Source organism: Manis javanica, chromosome 4 (genome assembly GCF_040802235.1).
Source record: "Manis javanica isolate MJ-LG chromosome 4, MJ_LKY, whole genome shotgun sequence".
NCBI lineage: Eukaryota > Metazoa > Chordata > Mammalia > Pholidota > Manidae > Manis > Manis javanica.
Window position 1 is genome coordinate 21,239,970 of NC_133159.1, and position 23,240 is coordinate 21,263,209.

Here is a 23,240-nt window from a genome sequence, read left to right on the forward strand (position 1 = left end):
AGACACTGGGGCTGGAATATTTTTGTTGTAGATTTAGTTTGAGAGGGAGGAGTAGAAATGTCTGTCCTAAAGAGCAAACTTTTTTTGATTTTATACCTTTATTTTCTAAGACATTCCTTTTAAAATAGATTTTGACATAAGAAGCATCATTCTTGTTGGTGGTCAGTCTTACTGGAAATATCAGGGAAGAGCTAAGAAAATAAATGTCTTTCTTTCTTAATTTAACATTGTCATGTTGGCATAACTGTTCTATGCCTGAATTTTACTTTTGTTAAAGTAGTACTTCCTAGCTTAAAAATATATGTCCTTCAAGTAACAAATGATTTCCCTCATTTGTGGAGTGTAACAACGAAGCACAACTGAAGGAACAAAACAGCAGCAGACTCACAGACTCCAAGAAGGGACTAGCAGTTACCAAAGAGGAGGGGTGTGGGAGGATGAGTGGGCAGGGAGGGAAAGGGGGATTGAGGGGTATTATGATTAGTACACATGGTGTAGGGGGGTCATGGGGAAGAGAGTGTAGCACAGGGAAGACAAGTAGTGACTCTGGCATCTTACTACACTGATGGACAGTGACTGCAATGGGGTGTGTAATATGGGTTAATGTAGTAACCACAATGTTTTTCATGCGAAACCTTCATAAGAGTGTATACCAATGATACCTTAATAAAATATGTGTCATTTTTTAAACATCTAGGAAGTATTATGTGGATTCAATGTGCAGTATATTAGTTAGTAATGGAAGAGATTCACATCCAGATTACTTAGATATGAACCCTAGCTTTGCCATTTATTAGCTTTGAACTCCTTGGACAAGTTCACCATTGTGTGAGTTTCTTCATCTATTAAGTGGAATGATAAATGTTATCCTTGTTTTATATTTGTTATAAGAATTTAATACATGTAAAGCACAGTAGTCCGTGGCATTATATCACATGTTCAGTTAATGTTAGTGGTTACTATTCATAGAGAATGGGGATAAGGAATGAAAGGAGATTGAACTTAGTTTGTTTTTTCTAAGATTACTTTTTCACAATATCTTTTGTTAGAGATGTTCATATGCAACAGAATAGATTATTTTGAATTTAGTTGTATTTTATTTACGTTATGTTTTTTTGGTGAAAACTTAATTATGTGAAATAATCACAAACCAGGAAACAGGAGTGAGGGGAAGAAACAGCAGAGACCAGAAATCAGCTTTGAGTGATTAAAAATTGTTGGCACTGCTAGTTTTTGTGTTTCTCTCAGAAAATAGAAGAAAAGCAAGGCTATTTTTTTTAGTCAGTTTGTTTATATTTCTAAAAGCAACTCTATTTAAAGGACAGTGTTCCTGTAAGCATCTACAGAAGTGAATTTGTAATAACATGTAATCCATAGCTTGCAAGATAATCTCAATTATGCCTCTGTTTTTCTTTCCTTTTTGTAATGATATTGTTCAGTAATTTATTATATGTTCATTACCAACAGACCTGGCACTTTTCCCAATATAAATACTCCATAAACTGATAGAGACACCTATAGGCTCAACTAGTGAAAGATCCTAATCTCCCTTTGCTTTCCTCCATTTTTTTCAATTATTAATTGAATTCCTACTACATGCTGAGCAGTGTGTTATTTGCTGAGGATATAAAGACAATTTCTATTTTCCAAGAATGTAGGAAAGATAGATAAGTAAGCAGATAATTAAAATGAAACTGCTATGTACCCCATATGTAGAGAGAGGTATATTCAAGGTGACTTGGGAGCACAGAAGATGGGTGCCTGATGTTTAAAGAAGGCTTCCTAGAGGAAGTGACACATAAACTGAATTTTGAAGGAGTAGGACTTAGTTAGATTAGAGAATGTGGGGAGGGAGAAGACTTTCCAGAGAACTACAATAGCAAATGCATATATAGACAGACCTGGGAGAATATGTCATAATTTAGGAACCCCAAGTGGTTCAATAGGACTGAAGACTAGTCCTAGGACTAAAGAACAGGTACGGGAGAGTGGTGAGAGAAGAGGCTAAATAGAAAGGTAGGTCAGGTCTTGAAGGATTTTTTGTAAGCTGCAAAGAACACTATTAAATGTGTGTTTAAAAATCACTGTGGCCCACTGTTGAGAATAGATTAGAAAGGGACAAAACCAGAGGAAGCTAAGAAAGAAATTATTATTGCCCTAAGCTCACATAGGAAGGCATCAAATTTGAAAGTTGTGTTCCACAAACAGATTTTGTCATACCAGGAAGATTTATAAATTTAAGTTTATAAGATTTGGAAGACTTTTTGCCCCAAGTGACTAAATCCCAGAAGAATCATTTCAGCCCTTTATCTTTTTCCTTTTCATTCACTACAAGTCAACATGACAAACTGGTTGTCAGCTCTTCCTTAGATTTTACGATAGGTCATATTCTGAAGACTCTTGGTGCCTAGGCCTGGGAACAAGATGAATATGGCTACAGTGTTTAATAGTTAATTAGATCCTGTTTAATTTAGGGCCTCTTCAATAAAAATAATTATTTTTAGGCTGAAAAATCAATAATCAGGTTTGCATCTTGAAAGGTTTTATTGTTGACTACATTTTTACAGTCTCCGTAGCACTAATGAACATAAGCTCTTTAGGAAGGTTAAACTAGGATTGAGCTATTTGCTTCAGTATAAACAGGTGAGCAAAGGCACGGCTGTCCATGTTTTCTCTGACCTCACTAGGTTGTTTCCTAATGTATTCCATGTTACCTTTTTTTAACCATTAGAAAGAAGGGGATGTGCAATCCAAACTCCTTTGTGAATTTAGAAATGACATACGTGACCTTTATTCCCCTCTCTGTGTTTCATCTCCTAGATTCTGTGGTTGTGAAGTTTGAGGGTTTTGAGGGAAGGGAATGGCATAAAAGAGATGGATATTTCATACATGGAAAACAAATAATAAAGTGCATTTGAGTCACCAACTGGAGCAGGTTTCAATAGAAACACCATTTTGTATTACCCTTTTTGGTTCTTCTGCAGGAGTTACTGTTGACTCCGTAGTGTAACCACTGATCATTACTCAGAATTTTTATTTAGTAGAATATGGAGGCATAGTCTCCCACACATGTACCAGAAAAGAAAAAAGCGTTTAAGAAGATTCCATGTTAGAATTCTTTTTATGACTTACCAATGTTATAGCTATTATCAGACATTTACTGTATTCCCACTGGATATGTTGGTAATTTAGATTTTCATCCTCACTCACTTATATAAAATTGAGCGCCAGATGAGTCAAATTGAATTAGGAAAGAGAGAGAAGGAAGGGAAGAAGTGGCAGTGGCTAATAATTAATCTCTCTGAGTCACCAGCAATGAATGCCACTCTACTCGGGAACATTTAACATATTTCAAAACCCTTTACAGGCAGCTCCTTGATTTCTGACTAGTTTCTACACATCATTGATACCTTCTGGTTCCTTAATTCTGGTCAGTTGCGACTTCGTTTTTATGAATATTGTGGTTTTTAAGATTACGACTCCTCAGTCACTTTCACTGTAACTCATAAAATCTAGCTTTAGCTCATGAAAAGTACTCTTTGGAGTAGGAAGAATATTAAATGGATGTAATTCTCAGTAGATTTTTTAAAAAATTTTTTATTAAGGTATTATTGGTACACACTCTTACGAAGGTTTGACATGAAAAAACAATGTGGTTACTACATTTGCCCATACTATCAAGTCCCCACCCATACCCCAGTGCAGTCAACTGTCCATCAGTGCAGCAAGATGCCACAGATTCACTATGTGCCTTCTCTGTGCTACACTGTTTTCCCCATAATCCCCCACACCATGTGTACTAAACATAATGCCCCTCAGTCCCCTTCTCCCTCCCTCCCGACCCACCCTCCCCCACCCTTTGGTAACCACTAGTTCCTTCTTGGAGTCTGTGAGTCTGCTGCTATTTTGTTCCTTCAGTTTTGCTTCGTTGTTATACTCCACAAATGAGGGAAATCATTTGGTGCTTGCCTTTCTCTGCCTGGCTTATTTCACTCAATAGATCTTTAAATTGAAATAAAACTATTCTTCTTCCTTAGGCTTTTAATTATTATTGCTAGTTAAAGACTTTGAGTGTTACTAGAAAAAGAAGTAGTAATTCAGTTGCTAAAGAAAGTATAAATAATTCATCAGTTTGTACTATATAAAAAAACTTTTTAATTGTCAAGGTTCCTTCAGAATATATATACTGCCTTTAGTAGTTGGTGCCGTGAAGGTTGACACCACATGCTGATGAAACATGGACTTAGTGCTTTGGAATAACTCAATTTTGTTTTTACTGGAAGACTTCTGAGTGTGTTTTGAAAATCCTTCAGGTTCAGCATGTCCAATAGAACTTTCTGCAGTGATAGAAATGTTCTATATCTGCATTACACAGTGCGGTATCCATGTGTGGCCACTGAGCACCTGAAATGTGGCTAGTACAATTGAGAAGCTGAATTACAGATTGTACTTAATATAAACATATTAAATGTTAATACAGATCTTAATAATCATATGTAGCCAGTGACCACAGTATTGGACACCTCATCTTTAGACATTTGAGAACTGAGCAGCACATTTGTTAACCATTATTTCAGTGACCAGTCATGAAAATACTTTAGTGTAGTTTTTATATTTAGTATCTTTGGAAGTGTCACTTTTTATTTTGCTTCTGTTAGGACTGGAGGAACTATATCACAGGCATCCCTCAAAGATAGTGCAGGTTCAGTTCCAGACCACTTGAATAAAGCGTAGATCACAATAAAGTGAGTCAAATGAATTTGTTTACTTCCTAGTGCAAAAAAAAAGTTGTATTTATAGTGTAGTCTATTAAGTGTGTGAAAGCGTATGTCTAAAAATACATATACATGACTTATTTAAACATTATGGATGCTGGAAGTTGGTGCCACTTGTCCAATCACATGTGCTTGCTAGGGGTGTTGCCTTAGAGATCAGGATAGGCTGGGCTTATGAAAGGATCAACATGCCTTTGGCTAGGGATTTACTACATCCCTAGATAGGGGAAAAGAAAAAACACAGAAATGGCTGATTCAGAGTCCAAATTTTTATTTTATGGATGTAAAGTTTCCAAGTTTCTGCAAGATTACTGGGATTTTCAGCCATGCTTGGGTGGTGGTTCTGTGTATGGATTGTCAACAGTGTTGTGCCAGCAAACAGGAGGGAAGGCTACACTCACAGAAGGGCATTCTGCGAATGAAATGCAACACTAATAGTCCACACAATTTCCTGAATTTGTGTTATATCATAGAAAGCTTTATCAGTTCAATAATTCTAGTTAATCTACTAAGAAAATATAATAATTTTAAGGTCTAAAACAGTGATCTCCTATTTTGGTGTCAGTTTTTCAATAAAGTTTGCTTATGGACAAATCCAGAAAATTCATAAAATAGAAACACTTTATTGCTAAAAAATGCTGACCGTAATCTGAGCTTTCAGCAAGTTGTAATCTGTTTGCTGGTGGAGGGTCTTGTCTCCGTGTTGACGGCTGCTGACTGATGAAGGTGGTGGTTGCTGAAGGTTGGGGTGGCTGAGGCCATTTCTTAAAATAAGACAGCAATGAAACTTAGTGAATTGATTGACTCTTTCATGAACAGTTTGTCTGTAGCATGTGATGCTGTTTGGTAGCATTTTACCCATAGTAGAATGTCTTTTCAAATTAAAGTCAAGCCTCTCAACCACTGCTTTATCACCAAGTTTATGTAATATTCTAAATCCTGTGATGTCATTTCAACAATCCTGACATCATATTCACCAGGAGAAGACTCCGTCCCTAGAGACCACTTTCTTTGCACATCTGTAAGAAGCAGCTCCTCATCCAGTGCAGTTTTATCATGAGATCACAGCAGTTCAGCCACATCTTCAGTCCACTTCCAGTTCTAGTTCTCTTGCTATTTCCACCACATCTACAGCGACTTCCTCCGCTGAAGTCAAACCCCTCAAAGTCATCCATAAGGGTTGGAGTCAGTTTCTTCCAAATAACTGTTAATATTGATACTTTGACTTCTTTCTGTAATCACAGATGTTCTTAATGGCATTTAGAATGGCAAATTCTTTCCAGGAGGTTTTCAATTTACTTTGCCCAGAACTATCAGAGGAAATCACTATCTATGGCAACTATAGCCTTAGCCTTATGAAATGTCTTTTTTAAATACTAAGACTTGTAAGTCAGAATCACCCTTTTATCCACAGGCTGCAGAATAGATGTGTTATCAGGCAGGAAAACAACGTTAATTTCATTGCCCATCTCTCTCCGTGCTCTCGGGTGACCAGATGCATTGCCAATGAGTAGTGATATTTTGAAAAGAATCTTTTTTTCCAAGCAGTGGTCTCAACAGTGGGCCTAAAAGACTCAGTAAACTATGTTGTAAACAGATGTGCTGTCACTGAGGCTTTGTTGTTTCATTTATAGAACATGGACAGAGTAGATTTGGCGTAATTTTTAAGGCCCAAGGATTTTCGGAACAGTAAATGAGCATTGGCTTCCACTAGAGACACCAGCTGTATTAGCACCGCATGAGAGTCAGCCTATCCTTTGAAGCTTTGGCATTGACTTCTCTTTAGTTATGAGAGTCCTAGATGGCTTCTTCCAATATAAGACCGTTTTATCTACACTGCAAATCTGATGTTTAGTGTTGCTACGTTCATTAATTATTTTACTGTTATCTGGATAACTCGCTACAGCTTCTACATCAGCACTTGCTGCTTCACCTTGTTTTTTTATGTTTGGAGACAGCTTCTTTCTTCAGATCTCATGACCCAACCTCTCCTAGCTTCAGTCTTCTACTGCTTCATCACCTCTCAGTCTCCACAGAACTGGAGAGAGTTGGGGGCTTGCTCTGGATTAAGCTTTGACTTAAGGGAATGTTGTGGCTGTTTTGATCTTCCATCCAGACCGCTAAAACTGTCTCTGTATCAGCAGTAAGGCTGTTTCACTTTCTTATCATTCCTGTGTTCACTGGAGTAGCACTTTTCATTTCCATCAAGAACTTTTCCTTTGAAAAGAACTTTTCACAACTTGGATAACTGGTGTAAGAGGTCTAGTTTTTGGCCTATCGGTTTTCAACATGACTTTCTCGCTAAGCTTAATCATACCTAGTTTTTTATTTAAAGGGAGAGGCATGTGACTATTCCTTTCACTTGAACACTTAGAGACTGTTGTAAGGTTATAAACTGGCCTGATTTCATATTTTATATCTTAAGGAATAGGGAGGCCTAAGGAGAGGGAGACAGGGAAACACCTGGTTGGTGGAGTAGTCACAACACACAACATTCATCAATTAAGTTCACCATCTTACACGGGTGTGGTTCATGGTGCCCGGGAACAATTACAGTAGTAGCATCAAAGATCACAGGCAGGTTCTCTTACATTGACCACCTAAGAGTCATGCTGGAAGAAGCATCCTCTCCTCTTCCTCTCTGACATTTGCTTGACAGCTACAGAGTAGCAACCATGCGTGAGTGCATCTCTGTCCATGTTGGCCAGGCTAGTGTCCTATATTGGCGGTGCCTCCTGGGAGCTCTCCTGCCTGGAACACAGCATCCAGCCGAATACCAAGTGACAACACCACTGTGGGAGAAGATGACTCCCTCAGCACCTTCTTCAGTGAGGAGGGAGCTGGCAAGCATATGTCTAAGGCAGTGTCTGTAGACCTGGAATCCATGTTATTGGTGAAGTTCATGCTGGCACCTACCACCAGCTCTTCCACCCTGAACAGTTCTTCACAGGCAAGGAAGATGCTGCCAGTAACTATGGGCATTACACCACTGGCAAAGAGATTATTGACCTTGTTTTGGACCAAATTTGGAAATTGGCCAACCAGTGCACAGGTCTTCAGGGTGTCTTTGGTAGGGGAACTAGTTCTGAGTTCACCCCTATTGATGGAATGTCTCTCTGTTGATTATGGCAAGGAGTCCATCCACCCAGCCCCCCAAGTTTCCATAGCTGTAGTTGAGCCCTGCAATGCCATTCTCATCAACCACACCACTCTGGAGCACTCTGATTGTGCCTTCATGGTAGACACTGAGGCCATCTATAACATCTGTTGTAGAAACCTCAATATTGAGCACCCAACCTATACTAACCTGTATAGATTGATGAGTCAAACTGTATCCCCATCATTGCTTCCTTCAGGTTTGATGGAGCCCTGAATGCTAATCTGACAGAATTCCAGACCAACCTAGGGCCTTATCCCAACATAAGCTTCCCTCTGGCCATATATGCCCTTGTCACCTCTGCTGAGAAAGCTGCCATAAACAGCTTTTTGTAGCAGAGATCACCAGGGCTTGCTTTGAGCCAGCCAACCAGGTGGTGAAATGTGACCCTTGCTATGGTAAATACATGGCTTCTGCCTGTCATACCAGTGAAGTGGTTCCCAAAAATGTCAGTGTTGCCATTGTGACTGGTGCCCCACTGACCTCAAAGTTGGCTTTAATTACAGCCTCCCATTGTGGTGCCTGGTGGAGATGTAGCCAAAGTACAGTGAGTTGTGTGCATATTGAGTGGCACCACGGCCACTGCAGAGGCTTGGGCTCTCCTACACCATGAATTTGGCCTGATATATGCCAAGCATGCCTTTGTTCACTGGTACGTGGGTGAGGACATGGAAGAAGGAGAGTTTTCTGAGGCCCAGTAGGACATGGCTACCCTAGAAGGATTATGAGGAAGTGGGTAAGGATTCTGTTGAAGGAGAGGAATACTTAAGTTAAAATGTTACAAAGGTGCTCTTTTACAGGGAAACTTATTCTGCTTTAAACATTGAAAAGTCATGTTCTGGTCATTTACTTTGTATGTGGCATGTGTACTCATATGCAATTACTGACCTGTGCTTTTTAAAGCATGATGGTGTGTTACAGACCTAACTTGTCCATTTCTCTGATGGGTGTGAATAAAATACTCTCTGTCTTAAAAAGAACAAAAAAACAGATCACAGATCACCTAACAAATACAATGATGAGAAAGTTGAACTATTGTAAGAATTACGAAAATGTAACACACAGATGAAGTGAGCAAATGCTGTAGAGAAAATATGCTGATAGATGGACTCAATACAGGGTTGTCATAAACATTCAATTCGTAAAAAATGCAGCATCTGTGAGGCACAATAAAGCAAAGTGTAGTAAAACAAGGTGTACCTGTACTAGGAAGTTGACAGAGGAAGTTAATTGAGGAATTTGTTATTTACTTCAGGTCTTTATTTATATGTCATCTTCAGTGAGGCTCTCCTGCTCACACAACTTAAAATTTAGTACTCTCTCTCTCAGTCCATCCTGTTTCCCTTTCCTGAATGATTTTTCTGTACAGCTCTTATCACCATTTAATATATTAGTAAGAGGGCATGGATTTTCTTCCCCATTGTATTCACTGCTGTGTCCCCAACACCTGCAGCAATACCTGATACTTTAGAGGTACTCAGAAAGTATTTGTGGAATGAATAAGTGAGGCTTGTGGTTTCCCAATAATAATCCAATTCATTAAACATGACTTTGCATTATATGGCAAGTATTGAGTTAGGTTAGTTATATAAAAATGCACCATGGCCACTGCTTTTTTCCATAGTAAAACATTTCTTGGAGCTGTTATTTAGAACAGAACATTGAATTGGTTAAATCTTTGGTTTGACTCTGCTGTAGCTGTCGCATAGTGGTTTAAAGTTGCGCCCATGTCATTTATATCCTCCTCTCACCTCTCTTTTTTCCCCCCGTCCCCACAACCTGTGACTCTTTTTGCTCAATTATTTTTTTTCCATATCCTCTCAACTCCATTCACCTATTTCTTACTTTCATGTAGTCTTATTCCCACTGACTCTACTGTACTCTTAGGAACTTCCCAGCTCCTTAACCCAACCCCTTTTGTCTTTCTTAACTGAAACTTTCCTGTTTAACTTCTTGTAACTCTCCCCTCAACTCTAGAAGCATCTCCTGGTCCCTCAGGCATCCTTAAGAACTTTGTGTCTTCAAAAAAAAACTTTAAGAGAAAGCAAAAAAAAAAATCTCTGTAGTGCCAGTTTCTGAGCCTGAGGTCTTTCATCCCATGGAGCTGAAGGCAGTCCTGCTGGCATAATTTCAGTTTCTTCCTCCCATAAACACAGTCCAACATGTTGTAGGCTTGTAAACATAAACATTACTTCATGCCTGCTATATATACAGCCAGTGTGACAAAAAGGCATATCAGAACTACCCAGTTTTTCCTGAAACACTATCATGTTTAAGTTTAAACATTATGGAGGGGTCATATATACAAAGAATCTAAATGGGACGAGAGGGAGCTAAATATTTTAGGCATCTCAATTATCAGGCTCTTCAGGAATTCTCTTTTTAATCTTCCCAAGTCTCTGAGTAATTATCTCCATTTTACAAATGTGGAAACTGAGGCACACATAAGTAGCTTGTTCAGAGTCACTTAATCAGTAAAATGGGAAAATTGAAATTTTACATAGCTGTATGTGACTGCAGAGCCTCTGCTTTCTTACAGTGGCAAGCCTTCTGGAAGTGGGGGTAGGCAGGGAACCAGAGTTGCAGCACTTGGTATAGAATAGGAGCAGGAGTATTTAGTTTAGTTTTGTTTTTTTGCGCCCAGCCACAGAAAGAAATCAGTGTTATTTGGGGTAACTGAAAAGAGAGTCTGGTGATACCAGCAGCCCTGCCTTAACTTTAACCTCCTCTGTCCCTTTCAGCCTGTTCTTCAGGCTGGTTCACATGAAGTACAGAAACTTTCTGCTGAGGATCTTGAGACTAACAGTGGTGATTACGTGACATCTTATGTAAACATCCACCTGACAAATTTGTCTCCCTTGTAAGTTGTTACTCCTTGTAAAGCAGTAAATTTTTGGAAACCATCGTGAACATGCCTCCCCTCCCACCCCCCCGCTAAAGCAAGCATCTCACAGCAGCAATTCTCAGGACTGTTTGGGATGGTAAAATAGTTCATGATCTCTACATTGCCTTTAGCCTCCATCTGTAGCACTTTTTCACCTTAATTGCCTTTTATTACTAGATTCTATGAGGAAGCCTAAAATTGAAGAGTCTGTTTCTTCCCTTGTATTCAAGGTTAATTGATAGTTATGTGTCCACTGTGCTCTAAGTTGTGCCAAATGTTGAGGATTTAAGGATAAATGTATCTGGTCCCTGCCCATGAGAAGTTTCTAGCCTGTTCTAGAAGTCTGAAGATGATTGCATTTGGGGAGAGATGTCCAGCACAGTCAGTCATGATCAGCTCTACCTCTCGATGCTTGTACCTTTTTCTCACATGTCTTCCCTTCTGTGACTGACTCAGATTTCAAATGTCACTTCTTTCAAGATACTTTCTCTGTTCTCTCAGGACAAAGCTAGACACGCCTCCAACACACCAGTCTGTGTTTGCATAGAACCTAAGTAGGTGTCGCACTCTACTGTAGCTCTTATTTACTTGAACTTACTTAAGCCCCCGAAGGGCAAAAACTCTTGTTTTTAGCATCAGCACATCACTGGATACATAATCAGTGAGCAGTAAATCTTTATTGGAATTCTGCTTGAGCGACCAAGGAAAGGCTCCCGAATAATGGAAGCAACATTTAAGCCAGTTCTTAAAGGATGAGTAGGAGTTCCCTACATGGTTCTGGGGAAGAAATTCCAGGCCAAGGGAACATTTTGGACAAATAGATGAGAAAATGAAGAGTTTACAAGTGACAAGCAAGGCTTTCTAGTTCCCACATGGAGTTTGAGACACAGGTGGTCGGTTGTAGGATGTTACCTACACTTAACTAGCCAAAGCCAGCTAGACTATATTAGTTACAGCATGGGGTGTAAAGAAGAAGAAGCTACTCCATCCCCTGGTTATATACCCAGAAGTTGAAAATTAGCTTCTACTTGAATATTTAATGGTGTGACCTGTTCATTTCTATTGGTCAACCTCCCCAGAGGAAAGTAACTTTCTTCCTAACCTGTCAGTAGAGCATACCTCCTTGAGACATCTCGGGCAGTAAGAAAGTAGTACGGTGAATTAAACTGGGGGAGTTGTGATTAAAATAGCTGAGAGCTTACTCTCCTAAGTAATCCAATTTATATTGGTACTTAAGCGCAAAAGTGTATTTAAATTAAAGCATTTAATACTCTTGTGTTTGCTCTTATAACTATTTATTGGAAATATACAGCATGTTCTCGTGTTAGCATATGATATGACGTGCTTGCCAACAAAAAGTTTTGGAATTGTAAATGTTTCTAAAGGTTTTGAATGCTCAGCTTTTTATTGGTTACATGCAGTGATTAGAAACCTTTCTCTATAAAATGAGGCTCTGATTAGAGGGCTTCAAATGCTGCCTACATCTAAACTGTAGCTATTAAACTTTATTTTTATAAGGCCTTACTTGCTGTGTCCATAAATCAAATAGGAAGAGGTTCACAAATTTTAATCTGTTACTTTCCCCCCATTCTTTGAGGCAGTAAGCCATGGAGGGAAAGTACTCTAAAAAGAGAATATCTCTGATTATGTGACAATTAAGAAGAGATAGTTGTCTACTTCTTACAGAGTTTAATGTGAGACTTCCCTTTGTATTTCTAAAATATATTGCATGGTTGGAGAATATAGGCAATGATTATGTAACATCTTTCTATGTTGACAGATAGTAACCACACTAGTGGAGGTGATGATTTAATAATATGGGTAACTAGTGAGCCATTGTGTTGTACACTTGAAACCAATATAAGATTGTATATCAACGATACCTAAAATTTTTTTACATATATATATAGTGCCTGGAAAACTAGAATGAATGCAAGCCTTTTTTTTCCCCCAAGGCTTTAATTGTTAAATCTTAAAGCCATCAGTGGGCCAGTACTTCCCCCTCTCTGGGTATCTGCTTACCAGTTGACACAAAGTAAATATTGATTATTAGAATGAAGCACAGAAGCATGCTGACCAGGAAACATGGATTGGATTGGTACATTGGCAACAGAGTTAGCATTTGTGAGAGATTTGTTGTTGTACAGCATTGATTTCCTTGGGAGAGGAATATATCTTTAGGAAATTATATTTATTTCCTTGACCATTCATACAAGAGCAGGAGTCTTAGAGTTGGAAACAGGAGAGTTGGGTTTTAGTCCTGGTCTGAGCCAAATGATCACTAAGAATCCCCTCATTATCTTAAAGTTTTATTGCTGCCTTCACAATGCCCTAGAATCAGCAGTGAGCCAAGCCAAGATGAACGTTTAAACTTGGCAGGCGGTAAACAGAAATTATACCAGGATGCACAAATCTATCTGTTCTATTCTTATATGGTCCTGTCAATATAAACTAGATTCTACAGTACTGTTTCTGGGCCGTGTTGTGTGTGTGTTTTTAAGGTGCCTGGTTTAAACTTACTCAGGCTATTACTTCTGTCTGAGATGTTCCATCTGCTTGATGTTTCTGTACACCAGCCCTGACTGTTCAGACGTCCTCCTTGGCCTGCTTCTTCCAAGTTGCTCTCTGGATTCATGATACAGAAATGTCATCCTCTTCCGTTTCTGACTAATCTCTTTGTAATGACTGAGTTTTTTGCTGTGTACCATTGCCTGTGTTCCCTACCTGGCCTTTCCTTTCTTGACGTGGTTTTTTTTCTTCTTACTATAACATCTGTGATAATTATGGCTTGCATTTATTGAGAGCTTTCCGTCTGCCAGGCACATTGCAAAGGGCTTTATTTATGTTCATGTCATTTAATCCTTATAACCTCCCTGTTCTGATAAATATTGTTATGCCCATTTTACAAATTAGAAAACCAAGGTGAAATAACTTGCCTAGTATTAACACCTGAATTAAAATTTCAGTTGCCTACAAAGCTCATCCTCTTAAGCAGTATGCTATACTGTGCCTATGAAGATGATAGAGATGATGATTAATAGCACAGTCTGTTGAGCACCTACTGGATGCCCCATTTTATAGTAGTAGAAATTGCTATGGCACATGTTCTACTTCTGGGCTAATAAATTTAAGTGCCAGGGTTCAAAGATACTGGACATCTTACATTGGAGCATTCTTTAATTGTATTTTCCTTTTATTCTTTCCTGTACTAATAATGGTCAACATTATAATGTTTTTCTGACTATTACCAATATTGACAGTTAGTGTCACCTGAGTATTCTACATTTCTTTTTCTTACTGATGCCTTAGCATTGTCATTTTTTCATTTGTTACTTTGGCTGGGTTTTTTTTCCTATATAAAAAAAGCAGAAAACCCATTGGGATAAAACAATAGGGGAAAAGAAGAAGGTGCCAAGGGAAGTCAAAAGGATAGTTCATGTGAGAAAATTTCTGTTATCTCAGTTGGGAGAACTAGATTTCAACTAAAAAAAAAATCTGTGTTTTTGGTAGATGTCATTTGCTGAAGGAGTGAGTGCTTTGTCACTTACAGACTAGATGATGACATAAGACACAGGATTTGATCTCATTAGTCTTAGTTTTCTTATCTGATAATACGATAAATATATTCTGCACAATGCATGCTTAGTTGTGGTGATGATTAATTAAAATAACCAATGTAAAATTGCTTGAAATTGTGAGTTCCCTATTTTGCCTTCAGTTGTTTGTGAAGTAATCCAAAGTATGTGGCTAAACACTGTCGTTAAATTTGTATTGTGTGTGGCTTTTTTATGTTTAGAATATTTAGGGTTAACCTACACAGGTATATAAGTAAGTAAAAATTCATCGAGCTGTATTCTTCATGTTTATGTGTTTGCCTATATATAAATTAGTTATTTCTCAGTTTAAAAAAATGACTAGACAAGCTGGATCTTCGGTTGCTACATGTGCTTTTCCATGTATTATATCCAGCATGTGGGGCTACTCCCTATAATTTTGTATTCCCCAAGGACATATGGTGGTTAATAAACTTTAACAGAAAGAGAAATATTATATAATACCCTCCAAGTGTTTCTTTCAAGTTTACTATTTTAGTAGCAAAATTTTGAGAAATATTTTTTTATTTTTAGAAGACGTATATTCAATCCAACAATCTTGTTCCTAGTATAATTAATTCCCAATATGTTGATCTTATCCTGCTTTGGATAATCCACTCATAGGTAGGAAATAACAATTTTAGAGCCAGCTGTGAAACATGAGAACAGTCTGCTAGTTTTAAGGTAAGCCTGTATCTCGAACATACCTTTGAATGGACATCTGCTCCCATTAGCCTGCTACACATAACCCTGATGTTCTTTGTGTGATTAAATTTACAAGTTCTTTGGTAAACTCTTGAGCAGACTCTCCTGTGGCTATGAGTCTGAAGAGTTGTAAGCAAGTTCAGTGTCAGGAAAAGTAGGTGTGGCCTTTTAGGGCTGTGCCGCCCAGCAGCTAGAATGTGGTTGGCAGTCCCTCCCCTTCCTGCACTTGAGCTCTTCACAGTGTACACTCTGGAATGACAGGCATTCCTGTGTGAAGAGAGCCAGCGTGAAGACATATTGGTACGAACCTCAAGTGCCCAGGCCGGGATACAGCGAACAGAAACTCCAGCAGATTAACTGACCTCATGCCATTTTGTGATGTTTGTCCGTGACACTGAGAGAGGAGCTCATGTCCCCTCCTTACGTGGATTTATCTTTTAAGAAAAGTTTTCTTTGGTCTGGGACAGTTTGTTGTCGTGAGACACATCAGACAATATAATCATGGGACAAGCTGACATCTCAAGACCGGTAAATCCAGATGCAAATGGTGAGTAATACAAGTCAAAGAATCAAAATCTTGACAGAGGCAAGGCAGATCTACAGGTGGAGGTAAATATTTTATAGGGCTTTGAATATGAGGATTTTGATGTTTATAATTTTAAGATGTATATAACTTTGTGAAGAATGAATGAAAATATCTAAATTGTTTTTCATTCAGTTATATTAATTTACCACTCATAGTTTTGTTTTACTTGATCCCTTTAGAGGTTTTTATATATATATATTACCAAGAAACCATCTGGTAATTTCTTGCCCTTGCAGAAGATAAGTAAGTGCTACTAGAACTCGTATATAGAATTCAGTGTTGTTTTGCTAGTATTTTGCAGGACTTAGGCAATTGATACATGTATATATGGCATAGAACTACAACTGTTGGCTTCTAAAAACAGGACCATTTTTAAGAATTGACTTAATTTTTTAGACTCAGTTACATATTTTCCAGATAAATCTCAGGCTGTCTCCATTGTGCTGGTGTTTCCATTTCTCATAAGGCAACACTTCAGTATAAACATTTCTGAAGTTACTGCTTTACGTGTGAAGTATTACTGTCTCAGATAGCTGGAGACCAAGCTGATAGTTTTAAGTGTAGCCCAGAGCTTCTAAGTGAAATAGAAGTCCATTGCCACAGAAGACTCATTTTCCCAACCTAATGGGGTTTTGGAAAGGTAGGAAAAATAGTTTTAAGTGGATGTTCATTAAAGCATTGCTAAGTACAAGCAAAGTGGGGCAAAGCCTGTGAATCACTTCTTGACACTATACGATTAAAAAAAAGATTTATACCTTCTCTTTGATTTAGGAAGTAAAAAACATGTCCAGGCCTGGGCTACTTTTTTTCAGAATTGAAGTGTCGGTCACTTTAAAGAAAAATATAAAAGTGTGAGAACACAGGTAACACTCTCAAATGCCTCCGGATTTAATGTATGTTTTCCCCTGAGAACTTGACAAACGAAATCCCTACAAAGTATTTTTTATGTTTTACTGAAACTGAGGCACGTGGATCACAAAATGAATCATCCAGCAACAGATTTGTAGGACTGAAGTCAGGACTTGAATCACTTTACCTTGATCACCCAGGCTGGGTCCGTATCAGTTTACTAATTCACTTTTTTTTTTTTTAACGAAATATTTCATATATAGAGAAAAGTACAGAGAAAAATATAAAGGGCCCTCTGTGGCTGCTACCCAGCTCAAGAAATGAAATTAAAAGCAGATACATATCTTATCCTCCTCCTCTCTGTATGCCCACATTCCCTAATGATGCTCCAAGAGGTAACCACTCTCCTGAATTTGATAATTCACTTTTGGGCCACTAAATTCTCCTGTGGTTTCTACTCCAAAGATTAGTTCTTTATTAACAAGTATAATAAGGACCTAAATAATGGTAGGCATTTGTTTATGAAATAGAAATGAAAGGTCTTTGATAAGCAAGTATAACTTGCTGATAGGTGGTGATACTTATGAAGAATGCCCATCTAAACATCTGTATACTTTAAAAAAATTTCATCTGAGTGAGGTTTGATAATTTTTATATTTCTAAAAAAAAAGGTGAGAAGAAAATTCATCAGTTTTTATGTGTATAAGTAGCCCTAATAAAAGACCTATAAAAAAGAAATAGAAATCACTCAGGTACCTAAGATTTTTATGTTCTCTCTAGATTTAATTTTCAGTTTTATTTCCTATTAAGTAATTGATACGTGACTATAACCTATTTCAGTGGACAGACTGTTATATTATTTATAATTCAGGATGTATTCTACTTGAATAAATCAGGAGCAGGACATGAAGACTTAACATTGACAACTTTAAGGGCTCTACCATTGCTTTAAAGGCTTTACCAAACATAATCATTTCTTAATGATATTGAAAAAGCATTTCAATGGGTAGGTACTGGAAAGTCTTACCAGACTCTTTGGAAAGATAAATGAATAAAGTAAATTAAGACTTCAGTCATGTACAGTTCGAGGCTTGTAGTATAGTAGTTAGTTTTGAGCTTTAAAACTGATGGCACTAAGTTTGGGAAACCAAGTAATGTGAAATAAATTATTGAGTATGTTGAATACATTTCTTATTATTTTCAAGGCACTATGAATGTTGTAGTAGACCCCGTATAGGTATAACTCATATCTGTACCCTTAAGTTTACTTGGAGAATTTAAAATAGTAAATGAAAAAATCCAAAATATTATATATTTGTTTAAGATAAGACATTCCTTTTTCTAAGTTAGTTGATTCCCTTGGCTTTCAAATATATGAACTTTGCATGAGGACTCTTGCAGGTTTATGAGGTGTTATATCTGTATCTGACTCGAGTTTTTTACCCTAAGGTCTTTTTAACAACTGGTGAATGAATCAAGTATATGAATGCTATGGTATCCGTTCAAGGAAATATGTAAATATCCTCAACAGTTCATATTTTTTAAATTACCCATAAGTGAAATATGTCCACAGGGGAAGCCTATAGATTTGCTCAGATAAAACTTTCAAATAATACTTTGTAGTTCTTGTCAACATAAAAGCTGTTTCTCTGTTCATTATAATCCTTTACTGTGTGTCATATTAAAACAACCAGCTAATTAGTACATGTCCTTAAATTAGGTACAAGACCAAAGAATTTTAATAACTTCTACCTAGCCATTTAGCCTGGAACTTTCCTTCTCTCTGCCTTTCCATTCCCCATCTCTAGCTTTTTCTTTTTTCTCTTTTTTTCCTTTCTTGACCCCCTCATATACCTTTCATGCACTAGACTCTTTTTTCCCACTTTTCTTTTACATAGGAATTCACTGCTTTAAAGGATACAGCATTATATTTCCTCTTTACTACATTCCTTCAGATTGTGAGACTGACACGCTGCTGGCTGTGCTCGAAGGGCAGCTTCCTTCATTCCTTTTCCATCACCATTTGATTCCTTTTGCTCTGAAGTTTGTAGTTACAGGTTCTCACACACATGGTAATGGAGTAGTTTGGGGCAAGATGATTTAGAAATACATTGTCATTTGGAGGCAGAATCAGTAAGGATTTGCTGGATGGATAAAATTTAATGTAATTAAATGAAATTAAAAACTGATTGTTACTAAAGTTGTATAGGAAAAATGGGAGAACTCTGTACACTTTAAAAATGAAAAGTTTTTTAACTCAGTAAGGTATTAAACAATAGAGGTAGAACTAAGACCCATTAATTTTGTGACATTACCAAACCCAGTAAAGGGGAGAAGGCAGTGAAGGCAGTATTGAAAACTAAGTTTCCTATTGACTCCAGTTGCCTGCGCCTTGCCTTGCCTTCCAACTTAGATGATTACAAATGGGTTGTAAATCAGCTTCTAACAGAACACTATTTCTGACCTAGAGCTTGTTGTTTAATCCTGTTTTATTCCTTATCTCCAGCAAGTAATGTAGGTGTAATTTGTATCTACAGAGATAGTTAATGAATACTTTATCTGAAGATGAAAAGTGACGAGTAATTTTTAATACATATTTATTTAAAAACCACCCCAGAAATTCATTTGGAACAACCAAATTGGAACTAAAAAACCTGAATTTTCAGCTGTTGACCAGGGAAAATCTGGAGGTTAAAGAAACTACTAGAACTCTGCATAATACATGATATAAGATACAAGCCTATGAAATGTAAGGTGTTATAACTTGAGTGAGGGAGTAGTTTAAATACCAGGGCATAGTTTCAGGGAACTACTCAAACCAGAAATTCCAAACAGTAATTTGGTTAGTTATCATCCTCTCCCAACCTCCACCCTTTCCAAAAAACACCAAGACCTCCAACTCTGTGACATGCTTTCATAGTGGCCCACAGGTGCATAACTCAGAGAAAAGGTGGTTTCTTTGGGACATACAATCATAAAACCATAGCCAGCCGGCATAAAACCATAGCCCTGTTTTCTGGCAAACAAAAAAAAACTCACCTTGTTTTAGTCTTCATGGAAAACAGAATGGGGCCATAAGGCCATTTTAAATTCCATAACTAATTTAAATAGAACCAGTGGGATAGCCAAATCTGACTCCAAGCCTGTACTTTTTCTGTCAAATTGGAATGGATGGGAGATGGTCATAAAATCAGAATTGTTGAGAACGAATGGTTGATATGCAAATTCGCTCATGAACAGCTTCAAATTCACCTCTTCAGCCTTTTGTTTATAAGTATAGAACAAATCTGAGGTGTAATTGTATCATTAAATATAAAGAGGGATGTGTATGGCCCCGGAAGATGACTGGTTAGCCAGAGATGGGTAAGATTCCTCAAGGGAGGAACAACCTAAGACAGGCACAGTCGCAAGGGGGCCATCAGGTGAGAAATTGGGGATCAACAGAGGTGAGGCTTAGAACCTCACCACCCCCCTGTTTTGAGAGAAATCTGCATCTGTGGATGTTTTGTTGCCCTTGTCTAGCTTGGATTAATACTTAGCCTATAGGCACACACCTGATCATCTACATTTGCTCTCTTACAGCACTAAACTACGTTTTCTATCTTTATCTTGCATCTACCTACCACTTCAGCATTTTATTAAAAATAATAATAATAATAATAATAATAAGGGAGAAATGTGGGATTCACATATAAATCAAGTATAAAAATCAAATGAATATTCATATCTGACCGGATTGTTTATAGTTCATAATGTGTGATCAAAACCGAAAGTTTCTGTGTTGACTGCCCTTGTACTGTTCACCATGTAAGAACTTATTCACTATGTAAGAATTCGTTCACCATGTAAGAACTTGTTAGATGTGCTTCAGAATATCAGAGACTGATGAGAATTAGGCTTGGGGTGGATTAATGATTGTGCATTGAGTCCCCTATACAGAATTTTATTGTTGTTAACTGTTAACAACCATTTGATCAATAAATATGAGAGATGCCCTCTCAAAAAAAATAAATAAATAAAGAGGGATGATTTCTAGATACTTGAATATACTATTATTATAGAATTTATTGATCTATCAGTTCTTTTTCTTTCAATTGCGGTTTTCTAAGCAATATAATTGAATTTTCTTCCTGTCAGACAAAAGTTCATAGTAAGAAATTTGAACTAGTTTACCAGCTTTAATGGACCCAAGAATGCTACAGAGATTAGTGGCTTCCATTACATCTAGTCAGCCACTGCTATCAATGATTTATGCATAGTTTAAAACCTTTCATTCTACAGGTAAAAAGTTTACACCTGGTGAATTTACATCACCATTAAATTTGGCCTATAGCTCCTTTAAGACAAGATTGAATTCATAGCAAACAAGAGTGGTATCTTTAATGTTGATAGATAGTAACCACAACTAGAGGGGGTGAGGATTTAATAACATGGGTAACTGTACATTTGAAACCAATATAAGATTGTATACCAATGATACTTAAATAAAAAAAAAAAGAGTGCTGTACTTAAAAGAATGTAGGAGTGACACTGTTGTTTGGGTAATCCAAATCTGCTCACTTTAACATGTGTCACTATTCCAGATACCAAAAAAATATATTCCTGAGTGCTTTAATATGCTTGATATTTAGACTATGATTTTCATGTGGGAAATAATGCTTTTTTTTAATAGGAACATAATGTTTAGGAAGAGTTTCCTTTTGTGTATTTATGTGTATGCTGGACTTCATTTATTAACTGTCATTTGAAAGCTGCCACTTCCCATTGTAAAAAGTAAATTTAGTTTTTTACCAATTATGAAAGCCACATATGTTCATTGTAAAATAAACCAAAAAATATATGTAGGAAGCTGGAAAGAAGAAACACAAATCTCCCAAAATTTTCCAACCAAACATATTTACATTTATGTTTAGTTCCTTCCTTTCTTTTTCACATATTTTAGCATAGTTTAGATAATGTGATGTATATAACTTACAGATAGGTTTATATTCTGTTTTTAACCTAGGATTATTGATCACTTTAGAAACTTAGTTTTAATGATCATATATTGTTTTATATAAAATTTTCTGTTTATTCAGGTATCGATTGTTGTACATTTAAGACACTCCCAATTTTTTACCACCCTAAATAACATCTTTGGCAGATTCTATCTTCTAAAGCTGAGTTTTTGAGACTATTGTATAAGTGTTGTGAAAACTTAGGCTTTTATTAGAGGAACTGGTTTTATATAATTTATAGAGTTGGAATTACAATATGAAAAAATATGTACATAGCCCTGGCCACACTATTCTAGTTATAAATAATACCTATATTTAGGTATTTCAGTTATAAATAATAAATAACAAAGGGATATATGCCCAGATGGTTTTGGAAATAGGAGACCAATACCTGTTTCATAGACTCTTCAAAGTTGGATTTAGGCAGACTGCTGAATAGAGCTTTCCAATGAGTTATAACATTAGTATACTTTCAGCTGGCTACCTTCCCTTTGTGAAAATACTCTTTGACTTAAGTGGAGAAGGCTTAACTGGTTGCCTTTCTCTCATCATCTAATTACTTGAAGATCCCACCCTTTTTTATATGTAGGACATTCGCTGGAGTCAAGTTTTTGTGATTCCCCTCTGGTGTCAACATAGTGGATTTGGGAGGAAAAGAGGTGATTTACCTCTTTAACTTTTCATTTACCTCTTTTCCTTTTCATTAAGAATGATTAATCTACTTCCCTTTCTTCTTTTTCTGATATCTTTTATCCATGAGGACATGCCCTTGATTCAGATTTTGTCTTTCAGCAGGCACCTAAACACAGAGCGCATGGGAAGAACTTTTATCAACACTTTATTTTAATCAGTTATAGGTGTTGCTCTTGAATAATGGCTAAAAGTTGAGTTTCCCAGACTAGTTCTCCACCAGAGATACCTAAGAGTATGGCTTCAGAGTCTGCTCTCTCTCTCTCTCCCTCTGCCACTTGTCTTGTCAACATCATGAAGAATCTGTCCCAGCTTGAAACAAGATCTAAAGAAATATGGTGCATAGCAGTCAGTAAAGAAAGACTCCAAATACAGGATATGATTTATGAATAAAAAAGAAAAACCAATAATTAGATGTAAAAATAATGTACAGTAATGATTGAAATCATAAAAGTTGATTGCTACATCCAATTTAAGTACATAGTAATGACTTTAAGAGAAGGGAACAAAGGATTGGTAAAAGTACCTATTGTAATTTAAAGTAATTATAACTGGGTGGCAAATTAATTTATAAGGAGGCTTTAAGAAGAAACCTAACTAGAATTTATGCCCTTTATAAGTTTTGATAATGAACAGTATTTGAGATGAATACCAAACTGTTAAATTATATAAAATAGATTAATACCAATCATCCAGGTTGTTATAAAAATTAAATAATATAATGTGCCTGCTTTAACATTATATTCTAAAACCTTTGTTAGCAAATAAAATTCGATGTGGGAAAGACTTGTAAGATTTCAGCTTAATCTTTATTCTGAAGGCAGCATGATTGAAAGGATTACAGACTTTGAAGTCAGACACTTCGATTTGAGTCCCAGCTAGATCACTTATTCTATAGGCAACTAGGAAGCATCCAAAGAATGAAACAGACAAAGAAAAGCAGACCAACAGGAGGAAAAAAAGCCAATGAAATGACATTTATAAAGTCTAAAATAAAACAGTTC

General features: G+C 36.9%; 1 protein-coding gene and 1 pseudogene across 10 annotated transcripts in view; both read left to right on the forward strand.

The window, feature by feature from the left end:
• The window catches only part of LOC108402919 (mediator of RNA polymerase II transcription subunit 18), a 184,412-nt gene that overhangs the window by 122,688 nt on the left and 38,484 nt on the right, over positions 1-23,240 (forward strand). The window contains exon 1 of one of the 10 annotated variants that reach the window (XM_073233483.1): positions 15,376-15,661. The exons of 8 other annotated variants lie outside the window; for them this stretch is intronic. In XM_073233483.1, the coding sequence (XP_073089584.1) occupies positions 15,616-15,661 (46 nt within the window). In that variant the 5' untranslated portion in view covers positions 15,376-15,615. Of the gene's footprint in view, positions 1-15,375; positions 15,662-15,700; positions 15,724-23,240 lie in introns of those variants that run through there. One more of the 10 variants, XM_073233487.1, reaches the window with a different exon arrangement.
• Positions 499-10,663, forward strand: LOC140848855 (tubulin alpha-1B chain pseudogene; annotated as a pseudogene).